Raw genomic sequence first — 14690 nt, 5'->3', positions numbered from 1 at the left:
TGCGATTGCGATGTGAACGTACCACTTGCTTTCAACCAGTTAGCTTTCGTGCTGCTGGTGGTGCAGCCCCAGCAGCAGGGAATTCAGCGAGGTTGAAAAAACCTGCTCAAGAAACAGAGCAAATGTCTAAACAGCAAGCCTGTTCTCAGCTCCTGCCGCTGTGGTTACAGTGCTGCTACCACCCGCTTGTTCAGTCGATTTAAAGCTGGTGTTGCCGTGTCTGGGTTAGCTGTAGTCACACTTGTGACTGCAGGATGAGTTCATCCTTAAACTCTGCTGCTGCTGTTGGTAAGCTGGACTGTGTCACCTGGTTGGCAGGCATTAGCAGGAGTTTTGAAATGCAGGATGAAAGCTGCCTCTTAGGTCAGTATTGCAGACACAGGTTCTTAATAGAGGAAATTCTAATTAATATACTTGGGTTTAAAACAAGTGGCAGTTTTCTGGACTTTATATAGGGGCAAAATGTAGCTTCGGCATTGTAAAGAGGAGCTGGTGGGTACTGCTCTCAGGCAGTAGATTGTCATTTTAAACTCTGTTGGTTTTATTTCAGCAACACAGCACTGATGGGTTTATAGTCTATGAAAAGTGTTACTGTTTAGCAAGAAATAAATAACAATGAAAACAAAGAACAGCTCAAGTTTTAAAGTGTAAAAAAAATTTAAATGAGGTTGTCAAAGAATGTTTAGAATAATAGTGGAATCCTCTTTCATGAGGCAAGTAAAGCTCTTGGGATGCTCTGTAGGGAGAAATCCAACTCTGGTGTGGGGTTATTTACTCGGTCTTTTCTGTCTCTGTTTTGTGATGGGCTTATGTATTAAATCTGTGATTTATTATGAAAGCTCTGGTCTCGTGGTAGCACTGCTGAGTTGGATAGCTTTTTAATTTAACAGTAATGCCTAATATTGAACATTGGAAACATTATAGTATTCTGCTTTGGCTGTGTAGTGCTAATTGGAGCAATAATCCAGCGAGACTCAATGATGCTGTTTAATCTGTCCATGCCATTCCCTTTGGGGACCTTGTTTCTTCTTTTTTTTTCTATTTTTGTTTCTGGTTTTATTATTATTCACGAAGTCCTACGTTCCCCTCTGTTGTGAGGTGCTTAATGATTTCTTGTGAGGGAAAAGGGAGGTTTGCTTTCCTGTTCAGATTTCCCCTGATTCTTGCAAATTTATCACTTCTGATAAAAGACAGGGATTTTGTATTTGAATCTCCATAGATAAGCCTGAGTTAAGTTTTCCCCCTTTTAATCTCAATTATTTCTTTGAGACTAAGGAGAAAATGAAGGCAAAGATAACGTGGCACTGTTTTTCTGGTGAAAGCAAGCTAATAGGACTTCATTGCCCTGTGGTTTTGTATTTGGTAGTACTGGTGCTTGAGAACAACGTGCGGGGGACACTTTGCTGGGGAGTCACCACATGTAGCTCATAGCACAAATGGTTGGATCAGCCTGACAGAAGGTCAGCTGTTGTGTGGGGTTGAAAATAGTCAGGGCTGTTTAAGCTGGCACTGCTGCTAAAGCCAGCCTGTAGAAGTACAGCCTTTGGCTAAACGGTATTTCTCGCAGCAGAAGGGCTGTCCAGGGGTTCAGATTTTATGCTTGTTTGATTTGAGCCTGTTCATTCCAGAATGCATATGGTATAGATAAATGTCAGAGAGAATTTTCTCTCTTCCCTTATGGTTGGTTTTTTATTCTCTCTGTCTCTTCTCTCTCCGCTAGCATCTCCACCCTGTAGCTGTGAAAACTCCTGTGTCAGCATTAATAGAATAAAATTGATAGTAACTGAACTGAATCAGTTGCTTTCAAGTTGCTCCCTGGGCTGCCAAGAAATGCACCAGCCAGAGGAGGCTCAGCACTACTGTGACTGTTGTGAGGGGGCATTGGTGTAGAGGGGCTTTCTCAGCAGTTTTCAGCTTGTCCGTTGTGTGCAGTGTGGGAGACTGGTTTTCTTGAAAGTTTTAATATATAGAATTCTGTAAATGATAAAACTTTGTTGTGAGGCAGAAGGTAATTTGGACAGTTCTTAATAGGTTACTTACTGTTGTGGGAATGTTTTTTCAGGCGTCAACGTTGTTTTGCTCAAATATTCATCAGGAGGTGCTAACTGGGATGCTTTTCTGAGAAAAAGGGGTGCTATTAAATGCTTTTAAGGTACACGGATACTGAGCAGTTAGTTACAAAAGGCCTTTCAGTAAGATTTTGTATGGAAGCAGATAATGCTGTGTGTTTTCCAGACTTGAAAAGTTTTCTTCTTTTTTTTTTTTTTTTTTGTTTTTTTTTTTTTTTTTTTTGTTTTTTTTTGTTTTTCCCCTCCTTCTCTTGTGAACTTAGTGAAAACTTTAGGCAGCACGTAGGCTTCCTGGTAAATTGTATAGAATGTGTGCCTGTTTCACATTTGGGTTTGAACTGTAAGTGGATATTGGCTCTTTAAGGAAATGGTTTACCCTGTTGTTAATGGCAATTGACTCGTGTAATATTGTTCTACTGTAATTATTTAAATAGTTATCATGCTTTAAATTCAGGAAGAAATATAGTACTGCATTGCATGCCTCATTGATGTTAGGGCTGGCACAGCAGCACAAATGTTGTTTTGCAATCGTAAAGCTGTACTGGTTTTCTGTGATTTTAGTGCTGAGTTGCGTATGTTTTAATTCTTGTGTTTTATGCAGGGTTCAGTGGTCTCAGTTTAAAGGCTATTTTATTTTCAAACTGGAGAAAGTAATGGATGATTTCAGAACCTCAGCTCCTGAACCAAGAGGGCCCCCCAATCCAAACGTGGAATATATTCCCTTTGAAGAGATGAAAGAAAGAATCCTGAAAATTGTCACTGGATTTAATGGGTATGTATCATTTGTTTTCTAAAATCAGGATAACAAAAAGACTTTCCCAGGTTTTAACTTAGTAGTTTGTACTGTCTGTCTGTGACTGTTCATTTTGCTTCCTCAAACAGATGAGCAGAAGCAAATATATACCTTGAAAATACAGGACAGTCGTTTCAGAACTTTTCACTTTATTATTCTGTCTTTGAATGAAAATTACAACATCCTGTGACGTGTCAGTCACTTCAGTTTTTTCGATGTATAGTTAGTTTTTAAGTAATACAATTCAATGAAGCCTGGTATTACTATGTGGGTTTAGCAGGTAAATAGGTAGCAAAGTCAGATTTCTTTCACTGTATTTTGAAGTACCCAACTGAACGAAGTCTTTCGGTGTTCAGTTCTTGGTGGCTTTGTGGCAGTGCAGTAGCTTTTGAAGAAGTAACGCCGTGATATGCGTGACGTGACCAGAAGGCAAAGCATACTTGGTTTGGAACTGTCAAAATGTTCCAGATCCAAACGTGTAGATTGAGGGGTACTAACTGAGAGACTTGGGGTATTTGATCTGTTGCTGACAATGGCCTAAAGTATATATTCCCTTTGCTGGTTTCGTAATTACTGCAGTTTTGTTTCCTTTAAAATAAAGCTCCTGATTTTTCTTTTCCTTTTATTTGTGTATCGCTTTTAATAGCTTATGTAGTATTTTCCTTGATCTAAACTGGATTACGTCCTTACAATACGTTGAGTCATCCTGCTTGTGGGTCTCTATGCTTCCTTAAGAGAGACTTTCAGCATTTTTCTCAGCTTGTCAGTAAATGGCCATACCATAAAGCTTACTTCCCCGTTACACTGACATTTCAGATTTGGAGGCGCTAACGGCGCATCCTTAGTATTGTATTTTGATGGTAGGTTAGCAATTTTTAGTGTCGTTGCTCCATACTACTTAATTTATTTGCAGTTTAAGTGTCTCTTCTAAGTCAGATCTCATCTTCCTTTCCTTGCCCCCCCTGCCTAATTGCTCTCCTGTGGGATACTTCTAAGAATGTGAAATGCAGCTTGTTCTCAGCTACCCAATATTTATACCAGGCTACTTCACTGAAGGAATTTAAAAACAAACCTCGCCTTTATGCCTGAGTCTGCCTCTCTCCCGCCTCCCCCAGCTTTTTGTTAATGCTTCACTGCCCACAAAATTTGTAATGTTCTCACAGGGAGACAGCTAATGAATGGGCTGCTGTTATCTTCTGTTGTTCCAAAGTGTACTCAGCAAACCTCTGGGTGACCAAGGCTGGAGCTGGCTCTGTGGCTGTGCTCTGTTGATCTATTGCTGCAACACAAGAGCGTTCAACTTCCTCATACTTTGAAGTGAACCACCCAGTCTTTGAGGAAGCAAACTGCATACATTAATTACCTTAAAGAAAATAAAACATTAGGATGTTTTGGAATCTAGGATTGTAGGATAGTTCATGTAGTAAATCCTACAGCTCCTGCAGTGAGGATATGATTGTGAAAGCTGAATCATGTGGAGAGGTGTCCAAAAAGTGACAGCAGCAGGTTTTGGGTTGTGCAGTTGGATATATTCAGGCTTTTTATTTAGAGTTGTGAATGTTGTTTCAGTGTACTGCAGTGGAGGAGGAAACTACTTGATGTGATTTTATTATTAGGATGCTTTTATTAGTGTTTGTTTAAAAGAGTGAGGGAAAGAGTTCATTAAAGCTAGCTAATTTTTTAAAACTTTTTTTAAAGTCAAGTAATGAATTACAAATGCCCTCTGTTCTGGGTTCTTTCTAGATGAAGGGTCTCTTAAAGAAAGCACAAAGTGGCTGTTTTAACCTTCCTGTATCTTGCTTGACATTGTAATGTGCTTACAGAGCCAGATTCTCATGCTATACCTTAGAATTGCTTTGGACTAGGAACTTCTTAAAAGACTTCACATTTTTTTTATCACTTGTTAGTGAAGTAGAAAGTTCCAAGGCAAGTTATTGGGGATCTTTGACAGAGGAGTCTTCACAGCATGAATAAAATGGACATAATCATAATCCAAATTTTCAATTATCTGTATTTATTTGCCATAATTTAATTTAGCAATTTAATATAAGTAATTTTCCCAGATCCCTCTTAAATCCTGTCTATAAGATGAATTTTTGGTGTGGAATTCACTCTGAACCGTACTGCTAGGAAGTGCAGTTTTGAGTGTATTCGTATAGAATTTTAAGTGGTTACCTTAAGTAGGCAGATTAGGACTGTTCATGCAGCTCATGTACTGAGCTAATGAAATTTTTGAGCGTTTAAGATCAATTCTCATACTGCCTACAAACGTTTGCATTGGTGTTCTCATATAGATTGACACCAGTTTCAATTACCTCTATTCCAAAGTCACGTTGTTAAACTATTTTAAAATAGTGGTTTCACCTAAAAGAATTCATGAGGCAAAGCTAACTTCGGGTTTTGCCAGCTAAGAACACTGCTAAATGTTGAAGAAATGACATGCAAAGGAGGCGATAGTGTGACACTTGGTGCCATCTGCTGCTCAGTAAACGAAGTTCAGTTCTCTGTGGAAAATTTTGAAGGGAAATGGGCTGGTTTGCGTTTTAGTTTAAACCTTTTATAGCTGAGAATGAAATAGGAAGGCAACTTTTACTTCTGGAGGTTGGGTGCAGGCCGCACGCTTTCTTAAGTATGTCTATTCCCCCAGTAGCCAGAACCGCATTGATGGTCCCAAAATACTTCCGTCTCAGTGCTCCAGGCGTGCACTTAGGTACGGCGAAATACAGGTTGGCCAGGCAGTGATTCTCCGGGTGTGTTACAGATTTGGCCATGAAAAGTAATTTGAAATTCCGTGTATTTTTGTTTCTGTGAAATAAATTTATTTTGAATGGACACTTTAGTCTATTAAAAAATTACAAAGTCTCTTTAATTATGGACTCTTCAACCCAAAACCAAAATGGCCATCAGTGAGAAACAGTAGGTACAATTTGCGCTCCATCTACGTGGAAGAGTTAACAGATAAATAAATTCTTTGTAACTGGGTTGGAGGTGGGATCCCATCTTGTTAAAAAGAGGGCGCTCTGCAGAGCCTGAACATTGCGAAGAATTTGGGTGTCGGAAGGGTTACTCGTTGACCAAAAGTTGCTGAACAGCAGCCCTGGTTGGTTGATAGTAAGGAAGCTTTGGGGAAATGAATGATGACACAACCATTGTCAGGCTTAAGAGCCTTCATGTAATAAACTGCATTAAAAGGAACGCTTGTTCCTGCTTTGTTCTGGTTTGTACTGAACAAATTTTGGGAGAGGAGACGCTTCTGGGTCAAACGTATTTTGCCTGTCTGCCAAAACACTGGATTTCTGCAATTTTACTTGCTTTTAAGCAGGAACACGTCAAAACAAATGTTTTAGAAATACTGTCATGTTACAGCATAACTTTCTGCAAGCGTTTAACGTATGTAATGCTTCATCAGCTGTATTCTAACTCTCCACAGCTGGTGGATGGAGATTAACTTCACCATCTTTCTATTCTTAGAAGTCAGGTCAAGATAAGTTGGTATGCTGTAATTCAGGCTGAATAGCAAGGGAAGGCATTAACCGGCAGGGTACAAGTGATCTACCTTCTGGGTGTTTTCAGGTGGCTGTGTTGGAATGAGGGCTAAGGGTGGCTGCATTGCAGCCTGCCTCCTTACTGTCTCCCAGCTGAGGATTAGCACTTCCTCAGTAACATAATGTACAGACAGTTCTGAAAAACGTAATTAAATTGTTGATACTTGATCACTGCCTCTGATTACTGCTTGCTTTTAGTTAAAGTGTGGTGTCGTATGATTAATCATCGCTGTGCTGACCTGTTTGCACTGAGCTGGTGGTCGTCTGTGCCTCTTTAAGATGCAGCTTTTTAGCTAGTGAGCTAAGCTTGAGATACGTCCTGTGCTAGCTAATGAAATAGTCTGTGTACTGAGTTCCTCAGAAAATAATAAAAGTTCAATTTTTACAAAAAGTTACAGTATAGAGAGAGATGCACACACATGCATGTAAGTCTGTATTGGTATTGCTCCCGATTTGTTCATCAGCTGTATTACCAATCAAGAAATGGTTCTGAAGTGTTGTATTGTATCTAATCATCGTCTTAGTCGAATTTTTGAAATGTTTATGGCTTCAGCTTCAAAGAGTTAACTGTAAAAATGCATGGTTTTTTATTATTTTATTGAAATAACTTTTAAAGTATTTTGCTATTTTGTCAAAAGTCACGGAAGTTTGTTAAAATATGACATCAAATTTGCCATGGAAGTGTGTATGTCATCTGTGGTAGCCCGTAAATGTGTGTAAAGTGTGGCTTGTCTGAAAGGTCAGCTGCTTATTTAAAGTAGGGGTGACACTGAGTGCAGAATTGTAAGAAAACAGAATGTGTGAATGTGGTGCTTATGGATTTATATACCTCACCCCGAGTTTAATTATTTTTACTGAGCTGTTCCTTAATGGAGAAGTACACTGTCCCATTGTGGCAAAACAGAGCATTTGTAACGGCTAAAGTATAATGGTTCTACTAATTCCAACATTTAATGCTTTTTCTGTAAATGTGTTTTGTAAAACATGAAATAAACTGCAAGTTGAGAATTGTTTAGCTCTAGTGTGTATGACTCAAATTTGTTTTGAATTGCTTACCGCTTCTGTCTATTTGAATAATAAATAGTCTCAAACTATTTTACTGTTGTTGATGATCTGATTTCCTTTTCGTTGTTTTAATGAATTGTTTGAGTTGTGGGATGATGTATTTGGGATACTACTTCAGAGTTTTGTGGTGGTGAGCACAAAAGACAGTGCTGTGTTACCTCGGTGTATGAGACGGGGGAAAAATAAGGCCTGGAGTTACTACCCTATACTGCTAACGATAACAAATTTCAGCACCGTTTTCTTTCTGCCTTCTCAGTAAGGGGGAGAAAGCAATACCGTTGTTGCTTCCTAACAGTCATACTCATAAAAAATAAAATTTAATTGTAAATCTATTTCATTGCAGCATCCCCTTCACTATTCAGCGACTCTGTGAGTTGCTGACAGATCCTAGAAGGAATTACACAGGAACAGACAAATTTCTAAGAGGTGTGGAAAAGGTATGTATTTTTCTGAGAGAGAACACAGCTAAACAGTCACAACTACCACTTAAATAACTTCTGAATTACTCCCGAAGGTCTGGTGGTTTCATTATGGCTCATAGCCATAGTATAGCTAATAGCTGCTCTAAGTACATGAGTTTGTTTCATACCTTTTAACATCAAAGCAGTTTTAAAATGTCTTATTTCGGACATAAACATAAATCTCAGGGCTGTCATGTTTCCTAATCACTGTGCAGTATGGAGGGTGTAATGTCCCTTTTTACGTTGAGTCCTAGCTAGAAATAATCGAATAATCAGCTGAAATAATTTGAATTTTTTGATGAGGAATTTCCTTTCACCTTTGGGTTCAGATTAGATCCAGCGGGTGAAGGGAAAAGGACTGCCCCTTCCCCCGGTGTCTATAGCTGCAGGATTTAAATCCTCTCGTGTAGAGGACTGTGCCTTCATTAAAGCATACAGATGTCGGTTGTGGTATTTTATAGCTTATGTCGGAATGCAGGACTTGGGTACAAATAGAGCATTTCTCCCGTGATTGAGAAGTTTTTCAGCATTTTGGAATAATTTCCTTTCCAGAGATACTTCAGTTAGAAATGACGAACACTTGGGCCTGAGGCTTAATGTGCAGGTCTCGTTGGGACAGTAACGCTCTTGGGGAAATCCTGACCTTGTAAAGAAGGAGCAGAGATACCTTTCCTGTGTCTGTCATCCCTTGGTAGCTTTCGGCCCAGTTTTCGGTAGAGATCCTTTAACAGATATGACCAAAATCCTGTAACTCTTAAGTTTTGGGGTGTTGTCAGGAGCTGAAGCTTCTGTTTCTGAACTCTTACTGTATTGTTTGTGTGTTACAGAATGTCATGGTTGTCAGCTGTGTGTATCCATCTTCAGAGTAAGTATAATCTTCTTTTTCTTGAAACTTGAAGCTTGTATTGGTAGAGGGGAGAATCCGTGCATGTGTATGTAACGTGTTTCTCTTGCTGGCAGCAGCTGTATCCACGACAGACGTGCAGAGTTCAGGTTTCGTTGTCAATAGTGAAGTCAGCAGTAGGGATACAGGTGTCACATGTAGGAGCAGCTTTGGAATCGGGTCTGTGGTACAGTTGGGTGGTATCCGCCAACGCTGAGCTGTGACGTGTTTGCACCATGACTGGTGCTGGAAGAGATGGACACCCCTCGGTTACACTGCGCTGTCGATTCCTGCCCCCGTACGGTGGGTAGGCACAGAACCCCTTGCGGACCGACGGGGGGAGGCTACTTAAGTTGGGGGACAGAATTCTGTGCAAACAAGCTTAAAATAGTTTGAAGTTCCTTTATTCATAACTTTTTTTTTTTTTTTTGTCAGGAAAAATAATTCCAATAGTTTAAATCGGATGAATGGTGTTATGTTCCCAGGAAATTCACCAGGGTACTCTGACAGGTAAGTTTAGTTTTGGGGGTAACTCGTTTGGGATAAAAGCAGGGTAGTTCTGGAAATAGCCGGTTCAGATCCCTTGTCATTACCTGTTCTGATCCCAAATAGGTGGCCTCAGAAATGGGGTGTGACTGGGAATACTGGGGGAAGGAGGGTAGAGGAGGCATGAACATACACACTATGTACTCTATTTTTGATCTTTTTGTAATGTCATTGTTTGGAATTTTTTTTTTTGTTATTTGAAGTTTTTATCATAGTTTGCATGTTGTAGGCAAGGAACTTTTTATTCAGTATAAAATAGCAAAGTACCTGATTTTTTTTTCTTTGTTGTTTTGGTGATCTCTTAAAACAAGGTTATAGCCGCTTTCTGCGTATTAGGAACAAATTACTAAAAGGATGGGTTAATTTTTTATTACTATTTTTAAAGATCTAATGTAAATGGTCCTGGAACTCCCAGACCAGTAAATCGACCGAAGGTTTCTTTGTCAACTCCTATGACGACAAACGGTTTGCCAGACAGCACGGAACATAAAGAGTCAAGCTCGCAGCAGACAGAAGATAAAAAACACAGGTTTGTGAGGAGTAATGTGTTCTGAGTTCTTATTATTCCTAGGGTTTTTTCACTTAAATTTAAAAAATATTTTAAAAGAGAATGGCTGTCTAAGGTAATGCATAATTCAGTCTTAACGTGTGAATGTCCGCAGCAGGATTTGCTGTGTACTTACTGCCATTGGAGCTGTCTAGATGGTATCTCACGTTTCCACAGTTGCAGTAACATGTCTCGTAAGTGTATGGGATGTGCAGAAAAATGGAGAGTGAGCAGTAGGGTTCAGAAATCCACAGTTACCGTCTGTGTGTCAGGATGTTAAACTACAACCGGATATGGTGTTTCGTGAACGTTTGCCACGGCTCCTGACGGAAGGAGCTGTCTGTGAGTTGAACCCACCAGAGCAGCCTGGCCACTCTGCATGTTCATCGACAGTTGGGTGGAGGAGTGAGGACTTCGGGGTTTTGTTCTGTAGTAAGTGAAGTGAGTGCTACTGTTATCTCTTGTAGTGTTCAACTGGAAGTAACTGCTACTTGTTTGTAAAGGTGTGACAATATAGAGAATGTTTTTCTTCAATAAAAGCTACAGCTGCTCTTGTTGTTTATAGTGAATCACCAGCATCTGAATCGGAAGGTGCTCAGAGCAGCCCAGTGAAAAATAAGCACTCTGAAGATGATCCTGCAGAAGCAGAAGGACATGAGGTAAAAAGACTTAAATTTGACAAGGAAGGGGAAGCCAGAGATACACCTAACCAAACTGCCTCCAGTGAAGTTTCTTTAGGCGTGGGGGAAGAGACAGAAACGTCCTCTACATCTCAGGATAAAGAAAAAGATGCTGCTTGTGCCAGACAGCACTGTACGGACGACGAGGAGGAAGGTATTTCAGATTTTTGTTGTCTTTGCTCTGGGTGTTTTCCAAGGAGCTGGGATTTTCTTTGTTGTTGGGATTGCTGAATGTCTCCAGTTGGGCATAAAGGTGAACTGCTTGTTCATACTTCAGTTTCACATAATTTAGAATTCTGTTATTTCCTCTTTTCTCTTTGTCCTACATCTCTACTTAAAAATTTATAAAATGGTACTTAAAACCTTCTTGGGCAGTAAATTACAGGAGGGTGGTAATGATGCCCTAGGAATTTGAGGATCCCTACTGTAGGGTGTCATCAGATGTTCTCATCTCCTCTCCAGAAAGGGGATGGGTCATACCTACGTTCCACTGTTTTGATTAATAATAAAATTGCTGAAATATGCATATAAAGTTATGCTCTTTCGCTGAGGAGGCTGAGCAACAATCTCCACAGATCCTGCTACAACAGTGAAAACCACCTCACTGTAAGGCAGGCCCTATACCTAATCAAAAAAAAAGTAACTGCGGTTGAGGCTGATCAATTTTTTACATATTCTCCAATGTACATATTCTTACATATTCTCAAAATCCTTTGAATTTTTTTTTTTTGTGGCTCATATATTTGTGAAATGTTCCTCTAGATCATGATGGCTATACACTTGGAACAGTAACGAGGAATGTTTTCAACATTTCCAAAAGGCTGCTCCTGAAGACAAATGAAGGAATGTGGGGAAGGAAGAATTACTTGTTAGACTTTGTCTTTATCCCCTGAAGCTTAATGAAGTGAAACTACCTATTTAATAAGAAAAATCGATTTCTGGTGTATTAGGATAGCTTGGCTATCCTGACAAAGTTGGCTAATACTTGACATCTAATAAAATGGGGGATTGACAGCGTTTTCCTGTCCTTGGCTGTGTTATAGAAGTATTGGTCAGCATAGCTGGGAATGGAAAGCAGCAGGATAAGGTCTGTTTAAAAATGCCTTAGTAATACTGTCCTTTCACTGTTCCTAGAGTCCTTCATGTCTCCCAGAAATGCTGGTCCAGACAGAAAAGATCAAGATAAAGACACTGGATCCTCAACTGTGAATGAAGAGACCTCTGAGGAGAGCAATCCAATGGAGGAGTCTGACCAGTCGCAGGCAGAGAAGGATTTGCACTCGGACGACAGTGAAATCAGTGGATCTGCCAGCAGCGGAGCTGACTGCAGCGAGACGGAAGAGTTAGGGCCCTATGCCAGGGAGACTCCCCAGGTTTCGTCAGAGACCCCGATGGAAAACAGCGATGAAGCCACAGAAGTCGCAGATGAACCGATGGAGCAAGACTAATTTAAATACACTTAGATGCAGTATTTTCCATAAGGCTCCAGTTTTACACTGTATAAATAATTTTATGTAATAAAGTGGACCTTTAGTTTTACAAAAAGAAGCAGGTTGTAAAATAAACTTCTCCATGGATTGAACCCTGAAAGAGTTGTACGTGATAAGAACTGTGAATACCAGCTCCTTCAGGTCCTGCTTACCGCTGAACTTTCGTTTGGTCAAATCAGTGGTTTGTGTATAGTTTTTTTTATTTAGAATAAAAGTTTTTAAACTGGAAGGTAATTATAATTTTGACAACTTTTTTGGAGATTACCACACCTAGTTGTATGTAAGCAAGAAAGCTTTTTGTCTTGTCTTTCTTTCTGACAGCTATAGCAGTTACTTCATATTTTGGTTACAGTTTCAACATTTGACATGTGAAATAGGGGGTTTCATGCTGGTTTCCAGATTTTTATTTGAATACACACTCTGAAACCTTATGTCGTGTGTTTAAAATGTGTTACATTTCACACACACACATATATATGCACGCATGCACACCTACGTGTACCCTCGCTGTTCTAAGGGGGAAATGGTATATTTTTCTGTTTCTATAAAAGACAAATACAGGAAATACTTTTTTTCTATAGGAAAAGACTGAGTTCACCTCTCAAGGCACTTTGTTTTGCCTCTGGAAAACAGAACAAATGAAATCTGGCCCATATGAAACCCTGGAAATAGGAACATTGTTGAAAACACCAGAGTAAACACATTCCAAGAGAACTGTTCAGATGACAACACTTTTGTATACTTCTGAGGTGCCTGAGTGAAAGGATTTCATTTATTTATGAGAAAATGTGCTTTATGTTGAGAACGTTGTAATCAAAACATTAGCTTAAACTTTTGTAGAAGAAATGTTTGAAAATATAAGAAAATATCTTGGAAGAAACGAACAGGTACTTGCCTTTCTGAGTGCTTCTTGGAGCATTGTGAATATTGTAGAGAAGTCTCGAACTTATTCTAGGGAATGCGGGCGGCATCGGTATGATCACACCACTGTATTGGGAGAATTAATATATATGACCGTAGTTATGTACCTGAGCTGAACGACTGAAAGGTTTAGGGGTGCACAGAAACCACCAGGATTTGTATAACATTTTGGAAGTGAACTAAATATTTTTGAACATGCTACTTTGACAGCCAGTGTTACATTTTTTTCAAACCAGCTCAAAGCACAAACTACTGCTTTAAACTCTCGATGTTTTCCAGTTCCCATATTTAAAGACATGCAGGCTGCAACCTCCCAGTCACAATTACTGGCTGCCAAATTTATACCTGTTTCTTCAACTGTACTTTTTTGATATTTAGAATTTTTAAATTTCTGTAAAGTAGATTTTTGTAGATTGTAATGAGTGCTCACTGCCATTGTGAAACGGTATATAATTGTATAATTCCTGTGTGTAAACTGAATGCTTGGGCTTTCAATACAGTATTCATATAAAGCAATAAATATTAATGTTATGAAATACCTGAGTACATTTTTATCAGAATTGTCCCTCTTTGGTTTTAAGTTCCCATACCTGAAGTACAAAAATGACCTCTAAGTGCATGCTGATAGTTTCTTGTACTACATGGTATGCTTTGTATCGTTTGGGGGAAATCTGGGCTTTTATCAATACCAGAATCATTTGGCTCAGTTGGAATATTTATAAGGTTATTTCTAGCTGATGTTACCTATCATGTTCTAAGCAGACAGGATTCAGGGAGATGCTTGCAAAAAAAAAAAAAAACAAAACAAAAACAACAAAACAAAACAAGAGAAAACCCCTTATTGATCAAGATCCCCTTACAGAAGGAAAATTGTACTTTGACTCATTTCCGTTGTGCTCAAGGGTTGGATGTGTATTAGAAAATTAAAGGACGGAACCAAAATGTTGAAATCAAGAAAGTTTAAAAATACAGTGACATCTTACACTTCTTGGTTGTGGTTTGGCTTTTTTTTTTTTAATATTTTGCCAATGAGAACAAAATTTTAAAATTTCTAAGTTTAGAGATTTCTGATGTTTTCTTTAGACTGTTTATTTGTGAAGATATTGTCAATAAACTTGTTCTTTAAGCACCTGTGACCTTTGGATACGTTTGTTTCAGCACCGCTAGTGCCGCTCGGGCAGAGACTTGCAGAAGAGCCCCGAGGTACGGATCTGCTGACAGAGCTGCAGTTTTTAGGGTTTTGCAGTGGGTAACACACATGAAATCAGGCTTTAACATCACAGGAGGCCTCTTGGTAGTAAATACGTGCCTACATTTAAGAATTGCATTTACTAAATCAGAGAAGATTCACTCTTTTTTTTCAGTGTGGATTTAAGAAACCCGACCCCAACCCGCTGCATTTCTAAGCAGCCGCGTTTTGTCCTGGAAGTCGCCCCCCTCCAGGTACGAAGGCGGCCGCTCTGCCGTGGCGCCGCCGCGCTGCACCTGCTTTCAGAGCTTGTGTTCTTCTCAGTCTGGGTGTTCTAAATGCCGTAACTGCGCCCACCCCAGAGCGCGTTTCGGCGTACAGCCGCTGGGCGAGAGCTGGTCGCTCTGCTGGCGTTCGTAAGCGTGGGCTAAACCCCAGAAAACCGGCTGCTTTATCGTGGTCAGGGGTGTCCTGCCTGTGACAAGCCCTTCACGTACAGAA

General features: G+C 39.7%; 1 protein-coding gene across 3 annotated transcripts in view; it reads left to right on the top strand.

Annotated features, from left to right (window-relative positions):
* Positions 1–13538, top strand: part of PPP4R2 (protein phosphatase 4 regulatory subunit 2) — a 31691-nt gene extending 18153 nt beyond the window's left edge. The window contains exons 3-9 of one of the 3 annotated variants that reach the window (XM_086470239.1): positions 2671–2841; positions 7816–7909; positions 8761–8798; positions 9252–9326; positions 9748–9891; positions 10475–10743; positions 11724–13538. In XM_086470239.1, the coding sequence (XP_086326365.1) occupies positions 2671–2841; positions 7816–7909; positions 8761–8798; positions 9252–9326; positions 9748–9891; positions 10475–10743; positions 11724–12037 (1105 nt within the window). In that variant the 3' untranslated portion in view covers positions 12038–13538. Of the gene's footprint in view, positions 1–2670; positions 2842–7815; positions 7910–8760; positions 8799–9251; positions 9327–9747; positions 9892–10474; positions 10744–11723 lie in introns of those variants that run through there. The other 2 variants (XM_086470240.1, XM_086470241.1) reach the window with 2 other exon arrangements.
* Positions 13539–14690: the final 1152 nt, after the last annotated feature.

Source organism: Leptosomus discolor, chromosome 9, assembly GCF_034619465.1.
Source record: "Leptosomus discolor isolate bLepDis1 chromosome 9, bLepDis1.hap2, whole genome shotgun sequence".
Taxonomy (NCBI): Eukaryota; Metazoa; Chordata; class Aves; order Leptosomiformes; family Leptosomidae; genus Leptosomus; species Leptosomus discolor.
Note: the sequence above shows the minus strand (reverse complement) of the source record. Positions and strands in the feature narration are given on the sequence as shown.